This window comes from Lagenorhynchus albirostris, chromosome 1 (genome assembly GCF_949774975.1).
Source record: "Lagenorhynchus albirostris chromosome 1, mLagAlb1.1, whole genome shotgun sequence".
Taxonomy (NCBI): Eukaryota; Metazoa; Chordata; class Mammalia; order Artiodactyla; family Delphinidae; genus Lagenorhynchus; species Lagenorhynchus albirostris.
This window is the reverse complement of record NC_083095.1, coordinates 128,652,628-128,674,022: the sequence shown is the minus strand read 5'-3', so window position 1 is coordinate 128,674,022 and position 21,395 is coordinate 128,652,628. Positions and strand designations below refer to the sequence as shown.

Sequence of the window (21,395 nt, the reverse complement as noted above, 5' to 3'; positions counted from 1 at the left end):
ACGGTGGAGGTTTCGGTCGTCTGTGCAAGTCAGAAGGGGAAACGCGAAGGGGGCACAGAAGCCCCTTAAGCTGCTGTCTGGGCCTGCCACCCCCAGAGTCATCCACAAACTGTGAAGTCAGATGTGCCGCGCCCCTCCCCTCCTCGGGGCCGCCTGGAAAGGAGCGGGCGGGAGGAGGGAGCCCTGGCACATCAATCGGGCTTGGGCCGTGTGAGCATCGGGCGCGCACTGTTAGGACCGGGGGGTCGGGGAATCAGTCCCGGACAGGCCTCTGCGAGAGGCCAGCAGAGGAAGGCACCTTCCCCCTACGCGACCCCGTCTGCGCTGGCGCTCGGTAGGCCGTCGGGGTGGTGGCAACGGCGGCGCGGGGCGGGGCGCCGCGACCCCCGTCCTTCCGGGGCAGAGCCGCTCGCGTCGCCTCCGCCCCCTCGTCGCAGTAGTCCTCGCCCGGCTGGCTCGGCCTCGCGGCGCGGGGACCCGGCGGCGCCGCAGACCCGGCCGGCCCGCGAGCCATGGCCCAGCCCGGCGAGGAGGCGCTGTCCGGGCCCGAGACTGCGGTGCAGATCCGCGTCGCCATCCAGGAGGCCGAGGACGTAGAGGAGCTGGAGGACGAGGAGGAGGAGGGGGCGGAGGCGCGGGGCTCGGGGGACCCCTCTCGGTACCTCAGCCCAGGCTGGGGCAGCGCCAGCGAGGAGGAGCCGAGCCGCGGGCACAGGTAAGCGCGGCGGCAGGGCCCTGGCCCAGGTGGGAGTCGCCGACCCCGAGTCCCGGCCGAACCCCACTTGGGGGAGCACAACTCCGCGGGCATAGCGGGTCGTCTCCCCCCCACTGCCCCCCTGCCCCGGGACGCTGCTCTGGGCCGTCCCACGGAGTCAGAACTGGCTTTTGGCGGTTGCTGGTGACCAGGTCCGCAGCCTTTAACCCCACCAAGGCTCTCTGAACTGGCGACGGGGATCTGAGGGGCCTAGACGTGGGCATGCTCTGGGACCCAGGGGGAAGTCCTTCCTGGACCATCCTCGCCATCTCTTCAGCCCAGAGGGAGACTCTCCTTCCCTGAGCTCACCCAAAGACCCTCCAAAAAGCCTAGCCCAACCCAGTCTCCACTTCCGAAGCAGGCCCACCTCCCCATGAGACTGGTCCCACCTAGCCTTCACTGCCATCATTTCCCTGTCTGCTTATCAGTCCAAGTGGGGTTGGGGAGCCGGCCAGGCACAGCTGACACTTGCTGCTGGGGGATCCAAGGAGGAGTGATTTCACCGTGTAGAGTTCATTTGCCCCATTTGGAATCAGTTCAGGGCTTGCTGCTTCATCCTCCCCTGCTGGGGGATTCCCATTTTCATGCCCCTTCTCCATCTGACTTCTAAGCTTGCATCATCATCTTGCTGCCTTGGCGTTGGGTTCCTGGGTAATGGGTAGTCTAGCACAAGAAACCACCTGTCTAAGCTCACCTCTGGGCCCTGAGCTTTATTTTCAGCCAGAGAGAGACCTTACTCTTGTGTCCACTAACACCCAGGCCTTTCAGGACTGTGATTTTTTTCCTGCTGTTGAAAGGAGCTGCAGTATGGAGCATCCCTAGCAATAGGAGTAGGGCAGTGACAGAACTTGCAAATAATGGGAGATCCCAAGAGGCATCTATTAAGAGTCCTCTTTGCACATGCTTTGAGCTACCAGAGCTCTGCAGGATTATTCCCTGGCAGGCATATATTTACTTCATTGGGAGAACACTCAACCCAAGGGCATGAGGATCCTGGGGCTAGAGCCATTCCCCTTCACTGCCTGACCCTTCCCTAGTGGAAGAGGTCTAGATTTAAGGACCCAGAATTTCAGGACATTCAGATAGAGGTATTCGAGCAGGAAAGTCCAGCCCAGTGGTTTAGTGCAGCAAAGCTGGGCAACAGCAGGTGATATGACAGATTAGTACATAATATCAGCACTTTACTGTAAAGTCTGATTCATTCATTCACTCACCTGTGTGCTGAGTATTGAAAGTATAAAAATAATGAGTCACTGACATCTCACAATCTTGAGAAGGCAGCCGCTTAGTCAAATCATTTCAGAGGTCATGTAAAATAGTCCAGAGTGGCTTATTCTGCTGAATCTATTTGCCTGTAACTGTGGCAAAGAGCTGTCCCCTATCCCGGGTACTACATTTTGAGATTGTACCATTAGCAGGGATTAAAGCCCTACTTATTTCTTGGGAACCCCTATGGAGATCTAGAAGAACACGATCCTTTCTTCGGGCGTGGGGTGGTTCTCACCCCAGAGCCACCCTTCTCTCCCAGCTCCAGGGGCTGGAGTCTCATGGAGCATTCAGTCTGAAGCCTTTCCTGCTGCCCACTGGCATAGAGTTGACTCCAGAAAAATCCCTGGGGCTCTTCAGGGTGGTGGAGCTGACAGAGCCCAGCGGGCAAACATCCAGAGCACAGGGAGAGTGCAGCCAAGAACAGGAGCCACGCTGTCCCCTGCTTGAGCCAGCCTGGCACAGCAGCGGCCACCACCCTGTGTGGACACTTCTGGGCTCCCAGAGCCTGCAGGAGAAAGCCCAGGTTCCCATATTCGCTGGTTGAGATGGGTATCCACCCGTATCGTCCCTCAGCCATTGCTTCCTTCCCTGCCCGTTTTAACAATTCGTGCTCCCCCAGTGCTGACCCCCACTAGGTCCCTGAACACAGGTTGCTGTTTTGTGTCCACATGTCTTTGTGCTCCCACCTCAGGTCCCTCTGGTTAAGTTCTAGTAGCCTTAAAACTTCGCTGCCTCTTCCCCACCATCCTCAGTCCCTACCCCAAAGCCAAGTTTGTTTTCTCTTCTTCGTGTTGCTGTAGTACTCTGTACACACCACAGTTGTAATTCTATAGTTTTGTCTCCCTCATAAGAATATGAGCTCCATGACTTCAGGGACCGCGCTTACCTGGTTTTCACTGCATCCTCAGTGCCCAGCACAGCACCTGCCACGTAGTGGGTGTTCTATAAATATTTGTTGAATGAATGTGTGTCTCTCTCATAGCACTCACTCCATCAAGTTGAAATATTTGTGTGTTTCTCCTCTTCTAGACAGTGAGATCTTTGAAGGCAGAGACCTTGTCTTAATCTTCTCCGTATCTTCAATACCTAGCACCATCTCTCTAGTCTTACCCCCATCTTGCCCACTAAAAAGATGTCTTTTCTTTTATTCTCACCTTTTTAACATAAAAAATTTCAGACATAAAATGTGAAAGAGTTAGTAACCTGAGCATTTGTATACCTGCCATCTAGACTAAACAGTTGTTAGTATTTTGCCATATTTGTCTGATGGATGTATAATGTGTGTGGTTTCCCCTGAACTATTTGAAAGTATGTTGTACACGAGACTTATACCCTAAGTACTTCATTTTGTAGCTCTTAATAATGACATTTTCTTATAAAATCATAATACTACTACTGCAACTAAGAAAATTAACAATAATTCCCTAACATAATCCCTAAAATAATCTAATAGTCAAGTTCCACATTCATGTTTCCCCCAATTGTCCCACACTGTATTTTACAGCTGTTTCTTTTTCACCTCAAACCAGAACCTCAGATAGAGACAGTTGTCTATTATATCTCTTTAGAATCTTTTAATCTAGAGCATCCCCACTTTTTTTTTTTAATGCTTTCCTATTTTAGATAAGAGCCCAGATGTCTTGTTGAATGTTTCACAGTTTGAACTGGTCTGGTTATGTTCTCATCGTCTAGCTTAACTTGCTCCTTTGTACCATGTGTTTCCCACAAACTCAAGTTAGCGCAGAAGGCTTGATTAGATTCAGTTAAACATTTTGGCAAGAAGACTCTTTGGGCACTCCCATAAACTTATTGTATCACCCAGGCAGCATACACCATTAGTGATGCTAAATTTGACTTTCTTGGTTAAGGTGATCCCTCCATTGTGATTAACAAGTAACATCTGGTCTTCTCGAGAATATTCTTTCACCAGCGACATTTCACCTAATGGTGTTAGCATCCACTGATGATCTTTGCTTGAGTCAGTTCATCGGGGATTACATATTGGTGATTTCCTCATTTTATCATTCTTTGTACATTTATTAGCTGACATTCATATGTAAAATAGAGCTTTCCCTGATCATCTGGGATTGAACAAGAGTCCCTCGTAAAGAGGCAAACAGAAATGAGCACTTCCTTGCCTTTTCCCCCTCAGTTTATTTTTTTCCCCTCAGTTTATTTTTATTTTCTTCCAGTTTTATTGAGATATAATTGACTACAGCGCTATATAAGTGTAAGTTGTACAAAATAATGATTTGACTTACATGCATCATGAAATGATTATTGCAATACGTTTAGTGAACATCCATCATCTCATATAGACACAAAATTAAAGAAATAGAAAATAAATTTTTTTCCTTGTGATGAGAACTCTAAGGCTTTACTCTCTTAACATCTTTCATATAACATACAGCAGTATTAATTATATTTGTCATGTTGCACATTATTTCCCTAGTGCTTATTTATCTTATAACTGGAAGTTTGTACCTTTTGACCACCTTCATCCAATTCCTCCTCCTCTCCCCCATCCTCTACCTCTGGTAACCACAAATCTGATTTCTTTTTCTGACTTTGTTTGTTTGTTTTTGAAGTATAATTAACCTCCAACACTATGTTAGTTCCTGTTACACAACATAGTGATTCGATACTTCTGTACACTTCAAAATGATCACCACGATAAGTCCAGTTACCATCTCTCACCATACAAAGATATTACGTAATTTTTGACTCTATTCCCCACACTGGACGTTTCATACCCGTGACTCATTTATTTTGCAGCTGGAAGTTTGTGCCTCTTAATCTCCCTCACCCATCTGTCTCCTCCCTCTACTTCCCTGCAACCGCCAGTTTGTTCTCTGTTTCTGTTTTCTTATGTTTGTTCATTTGTTTTTTAGATTCCACATATAAGTGAAATCATACAGTATATGTCATTCTCTGTCTGACTTATTTCATTTAGCATAATACCCTCTAGGCCCATTCATGTTGTCGCAGATGAGAAGATTTCATTCTTTTTTATGGCTGAGTAATATTCCATTATGTGTATATGTGTGTGTGTGCATGTATATATATATATATATATACATGCACCTAACCACAGCTTCTTTATCCATTCATCCGTTTATGGATACTTAGGTTGCTTCCATATCTTGGCTGTTGTAAATTATGCTGTGGTGAACATAGGGGTGGATATATCTTTTCTAATTAATATTTTCATTTTCTTCGAGTAAATACCCAGGATAGAATTTCTAGATCATATGGTAGTTCTATTTTTAAGGAATCTCCACACTGTTTTCCATAGTGGCTGCACCAACTTACATTCCCATCAGTGGTGCATGAGGGTTCCCTTTACTCCACATCTTTGCCAACACTTGTTATGTAGTTGTTCCCGTGATACCTTTTCCAGAGTTGGTACATACCTATATATGTTTTCGACCTGTCCTCCTGAACCTTTATTTTTTGAATCTTCCCTCATGTTTTTATATTGCATTATCAATTTGGTTGCCTTTTTGAACTTTTTCAGATTCATTATCATTTTCTAGAGACGAGTCAAAAGAAACTTCACACAATGGTACTGGACCCTAGTGTTTTTCATAAATGTTATTTTCTCCTTTGTGTTCACTATCCTCCATGTTGCTGTCCATCATTTTCCTGGTCTTGGTGACCCAACCAACATATATTAGACCATTGGCAAGGATAGATGATGAGTCCAAAAATTTTTCTGTACTGAAAGTCTTAGTGAGGAGCTCATTACTCCACCATTTTAGTTTGGGTATTTTCCTTCGTAAGGTATCATCTGATTAACCACTCAATTAACAGCCAAAGTAGCTTGAAATTTTATGAGAAAAGCAGCCTTGGAGATCTTATCCTGCCCTTATTTCTCCAAATCATTTACAAATATAATAGATATTTCAACACTGGTCTGTGGAGCCCAATTAGCTGTTTCGAAATGTACCCCTTATTTCTATGCTTTGTTTCCATTTCTAGCAAGTTTACAGTCATAACAAAAGAACTCATCATCGCTCCCAATTTATAATACTTTATTTAAAGCAAAACAGTAACGCAAACGTAAAACTTTTTCACAGTCCTCTTGAAAGGCCACTAGCAACATATTCACCAGGAACCATACTTTCTCCCTAAAAGAATTCTGATAGGTGTGATTTGCCCATACAGAAACAATTCACTTTACCTTGGTGATGCTTTTTAAATTCCTACTACGTGCAAGGCTCTGGGTAGAATGAAAGAAACCAATATGAATCCTACCCTCCCAGAACTTAGAGTTCAGGGCATTAATAAGATATGCACACAAGTAGCTCTGATACAAGTAGAGGCAAGTATTAGGAGAAGTTGACATGATTTCCTTCCTGGGAGAGTTATGTTTGAGATGGGCCTTGATGTGTGACTAGGATTCGGACCTGAGAGAGAGGGGCAAGGTATTCAAGGAGATGGGAACAGCATGCACAACGCATAGAGTCCAGAAACCTTGTGATATGGGGAACTATATGTCTTTATTTGCTTGGAGCAAAGGATCTGCAAGGAAATAGAAATGCATTTGGAAGCTGGTTACAGCCACATTCTAAGTGAATCTGAATAAAGAGCTAAGGATTTTGGATTTTATTTAATAGGAAATAGGAAACATTATTAGTATCAAGACAGAGCAGTGGCATTTTATAGCTGTTCTTGAAAACGTGTCATAAGGCACAGAACGGAAGAGACTGTAGCCCAAAATACAACAGGAAGTGACAGGAGGTGGGAAGAAAGAACCCTAGAAAGGCTGTGGTTGGGAAATACGCAAAGGAGGCAAGAGTGAAAAGGGATGCTAATATCTGAGAGGTCATTTAAATTCTTCCTTTAGAACAATTGCCCAGCCTCTCTACCTGCCAATGAAAGGTAGTAGACAATATACCCTTTACTTCCCAGGGGAAAAAAGAAACAAGATTATTTCCTAAAGGAATTGAGTGAACTAAGTGGTGATCTAGGGCTGCTAAGGTAGAGCTGGTACCTGATATAGGGCTCCTACTTAATTGTTCCCTTCCAGTTCACTCTGAAGTGAAGCCTGCCAAGTGGCATGCCCCACCCATGTATATAGAGCCACCTAAGGAAGAAAAACAATAGGAGGGTACATATTCCTAGGGGGTCCTCACAAACGAACAAGAAAAAGCAACCCAGACTTCATTCTTCAGAATGAATAACTATGGAGCCATAGTTCCCTACTCCTTATGTGTGGGCTTCCTTCCAAGGTGTACCGTATGGAAAGGGGGAAAAAGGAGTCACTTTACAGTGGAGTCGTATGACAAACACTACCTCAGTCAGGTGATCAGGGTCAACATCCACAATTATCAGTCATTGGATAGAATGGGCCCTTTATATGATGTGATGAGAATGGAAATTTACATCAGTGGTCCTCTTCCCCAAAACTCATATCCCCAGTCTAATCATGAAAAAAGTATCAGACAAATCCCAATTGAAAGACATTCTACAATATACCTGACCAGTACTGCTCAACATTGTCAAGGTCATCGAAAACAAGGAAAGTCTGAGAAAGTGTCATAGCCAAGAGAAAAGAGGAGCCTAAAGAGACACAATGAATAAATGTAACGTGGGATGGGATCCTGAAACAGAAAAAGGCTATCAGGTAAAAACTAAGGAAATTTGAATAAAGTATGGACTTTAGCTAATGATAATGTATTAATACTAGTTCCTTAAGTGTCCCATACTAGTGCAAGCTATTAATAATAGAGAATTCTGGTGTGGGATATGTGGGAACTCTATGCTATTTTCACAACTTTTCTGTAAATCTAAAACTATTATAAAATGAGTTTATTTTAAAAATATTTTTAAAAAGAAAAAGATGGCTGTTTACCAGCCACGTGAAGAAAATCAGTGACATGAAAATTAAATGGAAAAACTAACCCCAGAGGATACAGAGGGAACACTGTTGGAAACAGAAGAGGCTGTTAAAAATTATATATACTCCAGTTAGTACCCTGAGAGAATTTAAGATAGTGTATCCACAGAATAAGAACAGGATGCTCTTAAAAAGGAACGATCTGAAGACATAAAAGAATTTTTAAAGACTAAATAATTACTGAAATTTTAAAAATTCACTGGAAAAGGTTGGAAGATAATGTCAAGGAAATCTCTTCGCATATAAATCAAAGACAAAGGCACAGACAGACAATGTGATAGAAAATAATAGGCATAGAAGATCAGTCCAAGTGGTCAGTCAACTGACAGTATTTTAAGAAGAGAACTGTAATCTTAGCAAATGCCTTCTCCCTGCAGTGACCAATGTTTATATAGTAATAATAATGCCTTCAACTGATTGACTTTCAGAGTTTAGTATCTATCTATAGACAAAGCATGAAATGGTAGTTCCAGAATAGACTGTAAATATTATGAACCATGACAAAATGAAATAAAGGCACATCTGATAAAATTTGGGAAGTTGGAAATGTAAGGAGAGTTGAAGGAAAAGGAGGGGTAATAATATGCACATCATATGTTGTGAGGAATTGGGAAATATTTTTTTAATGTTGGTGGAATAAGAAAGAGAATTTTAAGTATATTATTTAAAACACATAGAGAAGGCTAATAGAAAAACCAAAACTAATATTAAAATTTAAAAGTTGAAAGAAGAGGCTTTTCAGTGACCCCAAATCCTTCTTTTGTATAATAGGACATCAACAAAGAATTTCAGAAATTGGCAAGTGATACATAGAGCTATACAGCAACTCTCATAGGAATTAAATGGTTGAATAGAGGTTGCATCTAGGAAAGAGGAGTGGAGAGGGGGATTGTTGCTCTCTTTGTAAGTTTTCTACTATTTTATTTCAGTTGGTTCTATGTATATGTATTACTTTAATTTTTAAGAATTATTTTTTGATGAGCTATTAATAGGGTCCAAGGGAGAAGTAATGAGAACAGTTGGAATGGAAAAGAGAGAACAGATGGGAGACACTGCAGAATAAAATCAGCACTTGATAACTGACTCAATGTGGGGGCAAAGGGAAGGCTGAAAAATGCATCTTAGGTTTTGAGTCTAAGCACATAGAAGAGAGTGTAGGGAAAGTCATTTGTGGGACAGTATGGGAGGGAAGATAATGTGGTTATTTTAGGAAAGTTGTAATTGACAAAAAGTTGTCAATGTTCATATATAAAGAATACAAACTTCTTTAATGTTTGTAAAGGATACATGGTCTTTTGTGTTCGAAGGCTGTTACAAGAACCAGGAAACAGTGCCACAGGCTCCCCTATATAAAACAGGCTTTCCTGATCTTCCAAGATTCCCCTTGGGAGATGTACAGTTGCTGCTGACAGCACCCATGCAGAGGGAGGGGTCCTCTGGGGGCAAGAAGCTCACCTCTGCACTCACACAGAGGCTTTCTGTCACCTCCCAGTACTACCCACCTGTTCTGGAATTTCTGGTTAGTTGCTCACCAGGTGCAAATACTGACACAGAGTCACCTCCCAACACATTATGGATTATTCACTGAGCGATTGTGTGAAAAGAAGATGAGGTTCCCAGGTAGAATGTCTCTTGGTAAACAGGCCCAGGCTTTGGTCCTACCTGAGGCTGAGTTCTGCAGAAGGTGACAGCTTGATTCTGGACATATTGATATTGAAGCAGTATCAGGCTACCCATGTGGAAACGTCCAGCAGGCAGTTAGGAATTGAGGACTGGACTCAGGAGTGAGAGCAGGATGGAGGAGTAGGAGGAGAGGCAGACTTGAATCAGATGAGCCAACCAGTGGCTGAAGTGTCGAGGTTGCCAGGGGATAAAGAACCAAGGAAAGATCCTTGGCAAATACCTACATTTCAAAATGGGGGAGGAAGAAGATCCTGAAAGGGCAGTCAGATGGGAAGAAAACCCAGAAAAGAACAACTCATGTAAGCCCAGGGGGAGAATATCAAGAAGAAGGTGATCAACTGTGTCCCATCCTGCAGCCAGGGGCAAGAGACCAAGATGGAGAAAAGGCGCCCAGATATAGCAAATGAATTCTTTGGTGGATGTCCAGACACACAGAACAAGTCTGAGGAAGGTCTGGGCAAGTCTGATTGGATGAACTTGATTTTCTTAATCAAGTCTGAGGTAGAATCATCTGCAGGGAGTAAAGTCTTCCCGTGGCTGACCTTGGGAAGAATGGGAGGGTCTAGAATAGGCACTGGAGAAAGTGAGAAAGTGCATCATCTTCCTTCCATTATGTTTTATTTGTCTGTAAGTTTACTTTTAGTGATGGCATCAACTGCTCTGGTTAGGAAGTAGGACTTATTGGTCTGTGAGTCCCTTTAATGGTCTGGTCACCTGTGATATACTAGCCATTTGTAGTAAGTTGGGCCATTTTGCTTATGCCTCTGAGTCCACCCAAAACTCTTCGCTGGTCGTTATCACACACCTCACCCCATCCCCTGCTATTCATTGTCATCCTTGTCAGCTGGGCCCAGAATTTCCTATGCATTCTTAGTTATTTCATCTGGTATATTCAACCTATCCATTTTAACTACTATCTAGGGTGTACACTTTCTGTAATAAAGTGAAAATTTGTACTTTCCATCTGGCATTTTCTTTTTCATTTCATTGATTTTCCCACTGACACTTTTCCTTTGGTGTGTTTTGAGCACCTCTTTTCTCAGTGTAGTGTTACTATCCTAGTATTCGGCTGTAAGTAGTAGAAGACCCAAATAACAGTGAATTAAACAAATAGGATTTTATCTTTCTCATGTAATAATCATAATTATGCAAGTATGTAGTTATAGTAGTTGGTTCAGCAACTCAGTAATATCAGAACCAATAATGTCAATAAATTAGGCCAAGCTGATTCTCCTGACCTTTTCCTTATGGTAATAAAATAGCTGCTACAGCTCCAACCATTACATCCACACTCAAAACAGATAAAAGGGGAAGGGGCAAGGCCAAGACCAAGAGATTTTCACTTGTATGTTATTGGCCATAACATGACAAATGGCTACCACCTGGAAGAGAGACTGGGAAAGTGAGCATTTAGTTTTTATAACCTCTGTAGTAAAGGAGGGCAAGTAAGAAAGAGTTTGCTATTAGCTGTTGGGTGAGTCAGACTGGTGTCTGTCACAGCTACCTTTTAGGGACTTTTAAAATATTCAACTTATCTACTGTTTAAATTGCACTTGACCTGTTATATCTAATGGGCTGCCTTAACATATTCCCTTAGTTTATCATCCCATTTTTAAAAAGCCTTTTGAAGAAACATACTTTTAAAGTTAGTCTCTCAGACTGTTTTTTTTTTCCTTTAGTACATATACATTTGTCTTCTGACATCAGTAAGGTATTTTAAAAACCATTTCCAGACTCTCTACAGGCAAATAACTAAAACTCTTCATTTTTAAGATCTACAAGTACCTGTATTTTATGCTAAATGTAATTTCTGAAATTGAAAAATTGTGAGATAGATTTAGTTTTTTTTTCTCCTGCCAGAATATTCGATTTTTTTCTCATTTGGACTCTTATACAATTGCTTCTTTTTTAAGGTTGTGAGCCAGTGAAAATTTTGCTGGAGTTGAAGAACGTGCGGAGTCAAGAACGATTTGTGGGGAGGGGAGAATAGGAGTATGTGTGAAAAGCATCTTGGCAATGGCAGAGCAACATAAATGTTAATAGAGGGTGTTGTTTTTCTTTTTTAATGATCTTCTGTTCTTGTTAAAAATGAAAGCTTGACCCATTGACAGATGAATGGATAAAGAAGAAGTGGTGCATATATACAATGGAATATTACTCAGCCTTTTCCGGCTTTAAACTGTCACATTCATAGGTTCTTTTACTTTATGAACCTTTTTTTTTTAATTGGTTATTTATATGAACTCTCTGAGCCCTTTTGGGAGCCTGGCAAGTTCTCCCAACACAGTGGAAGTACCATGGATGCTTTAGGAAGACTAGGATGCTTTAGGGGGATTAGGTTTGTGCATCTGTCCCAAGAGATGCTCTTTCTGCTTGGAACATGTTGATGGAGGCTCTGGGTCTGATAGTCAATGTTATTAGACATCAAATTGCCACAAAGGAAAGTAGTTCTTTTTCTTTTCTCTGGAAGTAATTTTTAACCAATGCTTTTTATTGAATAATAAATATAGTATTTATATAATACATAATTTGGTAATTAAATATACAAAAGGGAACTCACCTTTGATAACTTCTAATATGGTCAACTATGATGTGGATAATCACAAATTCCTTAAATATTTATGGTCTTGAAGATTCTATAATCTCTTCATGAAAGATTGGCCTTCCTAAAGAAGCTTTGCCCAGGATTTCTTTGCCTTGTTCTCATGTCCTAATATTCTCGGAGAGAGGGAGAGGAAGTATGTCCAGGTGGAGCTGCTGGGGGGCAGGGGGGTTCATTTAGAAAGGCCCCAGTGAATAGGTTGTTTCCAGATTTCCGGCAGTGTCCCAACAAAATGTGGAAGGTATCATGTGTGCTGACTTTGGAGACAGAAAATTTGAGTTTGAAACCTATATCTGCCCCTTATGGCTGAACAAATGAGTGTGCCTGTCACTTAGTGAGCCCTGAGGGTATGTCAGGTACTCTTCTAGATATTTCCATGAATTAATTAATCTTCACACAAGTCTATCAAGAAAGTGACTATCATGAGTCCCAATTGATAGCTAATGGAACTGAAGTATGGCAGTGAAGTTCCTTGCCTAAGTTGACTCAGCTAATAAATGCTGGTGTCAGGATTCAAACCCAGGCAGCCTAACTCTAGAACCAGGACTCTTAGTTACTCTGCTAAACTATCTTCTAGAAACCAGGATTTGTGGGGAGGGGAGAATAGGAGTATGTGTGAAAAGCATCTTGACAATGGCAGAGCAACATAAATGTTAATAGAGGGTGTTGTTTTTCTTTTTTAATGATCTTCTGTTCTTGTTAAAAATGAAAGCTTGACCCATTGACAGATGAATGGATAAAGAAGAAGTGGTGCATATATACAATGGAATATTACTAAACCATAAAAAGGAACGAAATTGGGTCATTTGTAGAGATGTGGATAGATCTAGAGACTGTCATACAGAGTGAAGTAAGTCAGAAAGAGAAAAACAAATATCGTATATTAACGCATATATGTGGAGCCTAGAAAAATGGTACAGATGAACCGGTTTGCAGGGCAGAAATAGAGACACAGATGAAGAGGAGAACAAACGTATGGACACCAAGAGGGGAAAGCAGCGGGGGGGTGGGGTGGGGGGGTGATGAATTGGGAGACTGGGATTGACATGTATACACTGACGTGTATAAAATGGATGGCTAATAAGAACCTACTGTATAAAAAAAATAAAATTAAATTTAAAAAAATGAAAGCTTGATTTCTTAGCTAGTTGGGGGCAAAAAATCTCTCCCCTTGTGGCCATGTGATTCTCACTTCTGAGGAGCCCAGTTCACATGTGACCCATTACGGTTTCCTAGGGCTGCTGTAACAAAGTGCCACAAACTGGGTGGCTTAGAACAACAGAAATTTATTGCTTCGTGGTTCTGGAGGCTGGAAGTCTCCTCTCCGAGGAGACTCTCTCTCTGAGAAGATCAGGATGTCAGCAGGGGCTTGCCCCCTCTTGAGGCGCTAGGGAAGGGTCTGTTCCAGGCCTGTTCCCTAACTTCTGATGGTTTGCTGGCTGGCAATCTTAGACATTCCTTGACCTCTGCCGCACCACCCCAACCTCTGCCTTCATCTTCACGCGGTGTTCTCCCTGTGTGCGCGTGGATTAGGGCCCACCCTACTCTGGGGTGACTTCATCTCTAACTAATGACATCTGCAAGACCTTTTCTCCAAATACCATCACACTCTGACATATGGGGGGGCGGGACTTCAACACATGAAACTTGGGGGCTACAGGTCAACCCCTAACACCTCGTGTCCCCTTCTGGTCTCAGTGGCGCCACGACAAGTGGGGGCGAGAACGAGCGTGAAGACCTGGAGCAGGAGTGGCAGCCCCCAGACGAGGAGTTAATCAAGAAACTGGTGGATCAGATTGAATTCTACTTTTCTGATGAAAACCTGGAGAAGGACGCCTTCCTGCTAAAGCACGTGAGGAGGAACAAGCTGGGGTATGTGAGTGTCAAGCTACTCACATCCTTCAAAAAGGTGAGGCTTCGTTCTCAGAAGCCGCTTTGAGGATTTCAGAGGTGCTTTGGGTTGTGGTTCTCAATATTTTTTACCCCCTTGAAACCTGATGACTAACAACTTTTTATTTCCTCCAAGCCCTGGAAAAGGGGAAAATGATCAAGAGAAGGGATTTAGGATCATTATTAAGAATATCCTCCCACTCTATTAAAAGGGTCCTGGGTGTTGGGACAAGTCTCAGCTGGTGGCAGTTATGAAATGACATTACTTGTTCTTAGCAAAGTTCAGGCACTCTTGCCGGACAAGTGGGTGGCCAGGAGGATGCTGTGCCAGGACAGGGGGCTCAGTGACCTTGAGAGACACCTACCCAGCCTAGAATTATCTGAAATCAAAGCTCTTCATTTGCCAAGTTGAATAAATAAGAGGAGGAAGGAGCTCTGGGAGATGAGCCTCCTCCAAGACATCAGCCTCCTTTGCTGTGTAATGCCAACATCCTCATCTATAGGATGGAGTTGCAGGATATCTACCGCATGTCTCTGCTGTATAGATCCAGCAACTGGGTTGTGAATTCCCTGCTTCTTGAAGAGTTAACAGGCCAGTTGGAGTAAGAACTCTGTGTCTCCCTTGGGGAAAGTGTATTTACTAGAATGGAAAAGCCCACGTGGCCTGTTGCATAACAGGATGTGTAACGAGTGGGTCCCAGCCAAGTTGCCTGTGTTCTTTGTCAGAGAACACTGGAGGAGAGCTTTCCTCCCGGAGCTCTTCTCTGCCTCGCCCGCTGGAATACTCTGCCCTCTTCTCTTGATTTCTTTCCTTTATTCGTTCATCAAACATATTTGCTCTGTATGCTGAGTGCTGTGTTAGGCACAGGATATACAAAATGAACATGTCATTCCCCCGTGCCCTGGCAAAGTCCAATAAGGGGCACAGACCAGTGAAGGATCACAATATGACCATCAACAGTACTGCAATAGAAAGAACAAAGTACTGTTTGGAGCTAATTGATCAGAGCAACTAACCCTGCCTGGAGAATTGAGAAGTCTTCCCAGAAGCAGTGACGTTGAAATAGGATCTTGAAGGATGAGTAGGAGTTTTCAAGTACAGGAGAAGGGAAAGGGCATTTCATGTTGTAGAGGAAAAACCTACTCTTCTTCCTCACAATACTTCTGCCACCAGATGTGGGGGAGGTTTTTGCCCATACCAAGCAATTCTGTGACACCCAGCTGGGTGTCTTACAGTTTAACCCAATTCTGACACTGTCTACCTGGGGATAGCATCAGATCCCTACAGGTTAAGGGTTCTGCACCACACTTTAGATGCCAGTCACAAGGGATCCCCAGGGATCCACAACTTCTGTCTGACTTGGCTACAAATCCGAGGTTCCCATGACCTCCGCCCTCTTGGATTAGATTATTTGCTACAGCTGTTCACAGAACTCAGGAAAAGACTTAATTAGATTTACCAGTTTATTAAAGGATATGATAAAGGATACAGAGGAACCACCAGACGCAGAGATGCACAGGGCAAGGTCTGGGAGGGTCCCAAGTGTGGGAGCTTCTGTCCCCATGAAGTTGGGATGTGACACCTTCCTTAGGATATGTTCACCAACCTAGAAGCTCTTCGAACCCTGAACTTTTGGGATTTTTATGGAGTCTTTGTCATGTAGAATGATCAATTATTATTATAATAATTATCTTATTATATAATAATAATAATACGGATATTATTACATCCATTTCCTGCCCCTCTCCCCTTTCTGGAGAATGTCAGGGCTAAAAGTTCCAAGCTTCAAATCATGGCTGGTCCCATCCAGGAGCCCACCCAGAGTCGCCTCATTAGAGCAGAAGATGCTCCTTGTGCTCTATCGCTCAGGAACTTACAAACGTTTTAGGAACTCAGTGCCAGTAAGAGGGATGAAGACCATATATATATATTTCTTAGTATAAGTCACAGTATCACACATGTCCAGAGAACAGTGAGCAAGCCCTCACATGAAAATGCTGGTGGGGGAGCCCAAAATGGAGCAGCCAGTGGAATCATCCTGTACATTCCTTTATTCCTCCCCAGGGACCCTAAAAGTGAGCCTAATTTTCTTTCCTTTTTAAGTTGCCACTTACTGGATCTTTCAACAGAGAGTTCTCTGTTGAAAACTGGCTGCAGAGTAGACACAGACTCCCCAACACCTCCAAAATGATAGCAAAGACCCTTTTCATTCTAAAGCGTTTCCTGCTAATCATAATAGGAAACATACATGACCAGGGCCATCACAGAGTTTTGGAAAATCTTACCAAGTTCTAGTAATTGCACAAAGATGGCAGCTCTCTGGTTCCTCTTCCTAGGTGGTGCCTGAACACTCCTTCCCCAAGCTCACAGACCCAGGCCTGGGATGCTCAGACCTAAGAGAGATTCCCAGTGGCCCTGACTCCTGGCTCTGGGCGGTGGATACTGGGTCCTGCTTCTCTCTGGATTGGCCATGGCCTTCCAGCAGCTTCTCCGGCCCTCTGAGTAAGGCCACCCTGGCCTTCCCCCAGGCACTCCTTGCCCAGTCTTCCCCTGCTCTCCTGAGTGCTCCCTCCTTGACTGGCAATGGAGAAGGCCCCCCCATGTTTCACCCCCACAGAGCCATTGTCCTGTGGTCATCTTCTTCACCCTTTCTGGATCCCTCATAGACCCTGTCCACCTGCAGTTCAACTCTCCAAGCCTGGACCTGCTTCTCTCTGCCCTTGGCTCCTGCCACGGTAATCAGCCCATTGATTCTGTGTGTAGGTGACTTGTGATTCCCATACCCTAAGCCCCAGTCTGGGCTGTTTCACCCAGAGGCCACAGGCTAGAGTGGAGAGTGCCCTCTCTCCAGGAGCCTGCCGGTACTACTCAGAGCTCTGCCAGGGCTCCCCCCACCCCGCCCTGTTTGGGAGCCCTCCCTTCTGAGGTCCGGCAAGTTCCTGTTTGGGTCAGGGTGCCTCTGCAGAGCAGCTGCACTGGCTCCGGGTGATCTCGCCATTCCTGGCTCAGGTTACCCACCCACCCGCTCACGTCCACCATTTCTTCGGGATGACTCATTCTCCATGGCATTCCCTTCCCCAGAAGTGGGCCTCTCGAAAATTACTGTTTTACCGTATAAATATAGCTTCCATGCGCTGCAACATTGATACGCACAATTTCCACTAAAGGAGGAGGAGTGAGGGACCGTTTCATCATTCTCCTTGACACCCAAGTTGCATTTAATTCCAAGTTGAAACAGCCCACATCATCTTCAGGAGATACTGAAAGATCTTTTGGCACCTTCTGTGTCTTGAATGCAGAAATGTGGAAGCACCACTTCAGAGAAGGATTTGAATGTTAAAATCTCCAGATCCTGTCAAAATGGTAGCCTGTAATATTTGAAATAATGATAGCACATAGTATTTGTTGAGTACTCGCTGTGAGCTGGACACTGTCCTAAGTTTTATATATGTAAAATGTGTGTCTGGGGGTAGATCTGTATATATTTCTTTATTCATTTAGTCCTCATGATAGTTCTATGAGGTAGACACTATTAATGTCTTCATTTTACAGATGAGGAAGTTGAGGTACTGAGGGACTGCATAACTCTTCAGGTCTTACTGTCAGTTAGAGGTGGCCTCTGGATTTGTGTTTTCAACAGCCTTGTTCCACAACCTGCAGGTTTAACCTTTAAACTTGCACAGAATAAAATATTTCCATAGCTCGGAAAGATCTGTCGGACAGCACTGTTCTAAACCGTGCTGCCTTGTTTGTAACTGTAGAAAGTGTATTCGTTCACTCACTAGGTTTCTGAGTGCCTGCACATACCGGGTATAATTCTAGTTACTGATGTTCCGGGGTAAGGAAAGGAGGGAGGGAGATTATAGAGGACACCAGGAGGACAAGGACAATAGGTACCATCTCTGATTTGCTCTGTGTTCTTCAGGTAAAACACCTTACACGGGACTGGAGAACCACAGCACATGCCTTGAAGTACTCAGTGACCCTTGAGTTGAATGAGGACCACCGGAAGGTGAGGAGGACCACCCCTGTCCCACTCTTCCCCAGCGAGAACCTCCCCAGCAAGATGCTCCTGGTCTATGACCTCTACCTGTCCCCTAAGCTCTGGGCCCTGGCCACCCCCCAGAAGAATGGAAGGGTGCAGGAGAAGGTGATGGAACACCTGCTCAAGCTCTTCGGGACCTTTGGAGTCATCTCGTCGGTGCGAATCCTCAAACCCGGGAGAGAGCTGCCTCCTGATATCCGGAGGATCAGCGGCCGGTACAGCCAGGTGGGGACCCAAGAGTGCGCCATTGTGGAGTTCGAGGAGGTGGAAGCGGCCATCAAAGCCCATGAGTTCATGATCACAGAATCTCAGGGCCGGGAGGGCATGAAAGCTGTCCTGATTGGTATGAAGCCACCCAAAAAGAAACCATCCAAAGAGAAGAACCAGGATGAAGAACCCACTTCGAGCATCCACCTGAACAAGTCCCTAAACAGGAGAGTTGAGGAGCTTCAGTACGTGGGGGATGAGTCTTCCGCCAACAGCTCCTCCGACCCCGAGAGCAATCCCACGTCCCCTATGGCTGGCCGGCGCCATGCAGTCACCAACAAGCTCAGCCCTTCTGGCCACCAGAATCTCTTTCTGAGCCCGAATGCCTCCCCGTGCTCAAGTCCTTGGAGCAGCCCCTTGGCTCAACGAAAAGGCGTTTCCAGAAAATCCCCTCTGGCCGAAGAAGGTAGGCCGAACTCCAGCACCAGTCCTGAGACCTTTCGCAAGTGCATGGATTATTCCTCGGACAGCAGCGTCACTCCCTCTGGCAGCCCCTGGGTTCGGAGGCGCCGCCAGGCTGAGATGGGGACGCAGGAGAAGAGCCCCAGAGCGAGTCCCCTGCTCTCTCGGAAGATGCAGACTGCAGATAGGCTACCTGTGGGGGTGCTGAGGTTGCCCAGAGGCCCTGACAACACCAGAGGATTCCACAGTGGACACGAGAGGAGCAGGGCCTGTGTATAAATACCTTCTATTTTTATTACCAGCTCCATTGAAAACCTCCTCTGTTTTCAAGGTTCTGACAAATACCTGGCATGACATAGAGTGAAATTAAGTCCCATTGAAAGATTTTGTATACGTGTAGACCTCTTAATTTATATGTTTGTAATAGATATGAATTGCCTGGTATGCTCTGGTTTTAAGACCCTCTTCTAGTTCAGAGCACCCATTCCTCCCAGCATGACCATTATTTTGATGATGCCCAACGTGTGTGAATGGCTCTGGAGGGCTGTGGGACAGAGGCTGCCCAGAGAGGGCCTGGCAGTGGGTCTCTTCTTCGTGGCAGGGTTCTTCTCTCCAGTGACTGAGCCATCCTCAGTTGGCCATGCAAGGGCTTCTTGAAAGCCCAGAGGAGTTCTGTTGTACGACAGCAACTAGTTAAGCCAGTAGCATGGTGTTTTATACCACCAAATGTATGTTTCCTGTCAAGTGAATAAATAATAAAACACCTAACTGGGAGTGCTGGCTCTGAACCCATAGACTGTGCCTGACAAAATCTGTGTGCATCTGACAAGGCTGTGGGTGGTGTCATGAGGCTCTGAGGAGCTTAACAGGGACACATTTCTTGAGTGTGCCCCAGGGCTCTCCTTGGGGCTTCTGGCAGCCTGAGAGGTCAGCAGAGCTTGTGCAGATGTTAGAGCACCACAGTCTTTCATTACAAGGAATCGTACCAAACAAAGGCAGTTTAGTATAGACCAAGTTCTCTAGATGTGGTCCCCAGACCAGCAGCATTGACACCATCTGGGAACTTGTTAGGAATGCAAATTCTCAGGCCCTACATCAGCAGACTGAGTGAAAAACTCTGAGAGAAGGGCCTGCAATCTGGATTTTAGCAAGCCCTCCAGGTGATCCTGATGCACTCTAGAATCTGAGAGCCACTGGTATGGACAATGGTTGTGGGACTTGAGGTCAGACAGTTTGACTCCCATATCCCCAGCTTACTAGTTCTGTGACCTGAAGAGAGTTACCCGCCCCCCTCGGCCTCGTCATATCCGTGTGAAGTGCTTTGCCTTGATGTCAGTTTCTGAGATGCAGCTGGCCCTCCATCAGTGTTAGCTCCATTTCAGTGGAAGCTGCCTGGGTGGAGCAGAAACGGTACTGACCTAGACTCCAGGGTTCGCTTATCCACTTGAACCTTGGGGGATTTTAGGCAAGTCACGTTTAATGGGATTCGTTAATAACTATTGAACAGTGATTGGATGCCAGGGACTATGCTAAGAGTTTTCCATGCATTATCTCATTTAATCCTCCCAACCACCACACAAGAAGGTTCACATGTTATTTCTGTTTCACACTGGAAGAAACAGAAGCTTTGTGTGGGTAACTAAGTTGTCCGAGGTTTACGAGCTAGATGATTGGTGGAGCTTGAACCTAGCAGTCTGGCTCTGGATCCCACACTCTGAACACCAGATGGGTCTCAGAATGCGGAACCTCACCATCCACATTCCACAAAGAAGAAACCCCAAATGGCACTAATATTTATTCAGCACCTTCTATGTGCTAGGCATTTGGCTAGACACATTCTTTCATTTATCCTCTTAGTGTCCCTGTGAGGTATTATTGTACCAGTTTTACTCATGAAGCTGCTGAGGTAGGATAATACCTCAGGCCATTGTGAAAACGCGAAAAGAGAGTGTATTTTTAATTATACAGCTCTGTACAAATTAGCAGGTGATTGTTATCTGGTTAGTAAGATAGGGTGCCCCTAAAGTCCCAGAAGAATTCCTATAAACTGGTAAAAGCCTTCAGGAATTACTCAGATTTGCTATTTCCACCACTACAACTGTAGGTGGCCCAAAGGCTTATATCTGGAGCCCAGGCCTTCTGACCCTGGGCAGTGCCACTCCAGGTCCTGCCCTGGGCCTCCCTCTCTTACTCTCAGTCCCACTCACCCCCTGCCTGGTCCCTCCCACAGCCACTTGCCAATGGGACACCTGGGCTTCACCAGCTCTTACTGGCCTGGCTACATTCCAGGTGTTCCACCCCTTTACACCCTAGCACACGGCTGCAGCTCTATTTTAAGATCCTCTCCTGTGGATCATAATTACTTTAAAAAGTACCTACACTCTCACCTTTCTATGTGAATACAGATGAGCTTGGCCTTCTGTCCGTGGCACTGCCCCATGTGACCTTACGAAAGAACCCTGAACTTGAGGTCAGCAGATCTGGATTCTAGTCGTGGCTTTTCTGGTAAGTAACTGTTTGGCCTTGAGCAAGTCATTTCTCTTTGTGAGTCATGGTTTCCCCTTCCAACCAGTGAATAAT

General features: G+C 44.8%; 1 protein-coding gene across 1 annotated transcript; it reads left to right on the top strand.

The window, feature by feature from the left end:
* Positions 1-219: 219 nt before the first annotated feature.
* LARP6 (La ribonucleoprotein 6, translational regulator) lies at positions 220-19,583 on the top strand. The gene is made up of 3 exons (XM_060153277.1): positions 220-715; positions 13,909-14,119; positions 18,027-19,583. Exons 1-3 carry the CDS (start codon positions 513-515, stop codon positions 19,092-19,094), a joined length of 1,482 nt encoding a protein of 493 aa, XP_060009260.1. The 5' UTR covers positions 220-512; the 3' UTR covers positions 19,095-19,583.
* Positions 19,584-21,395: the final 1,812 nt, after the last annotated feature.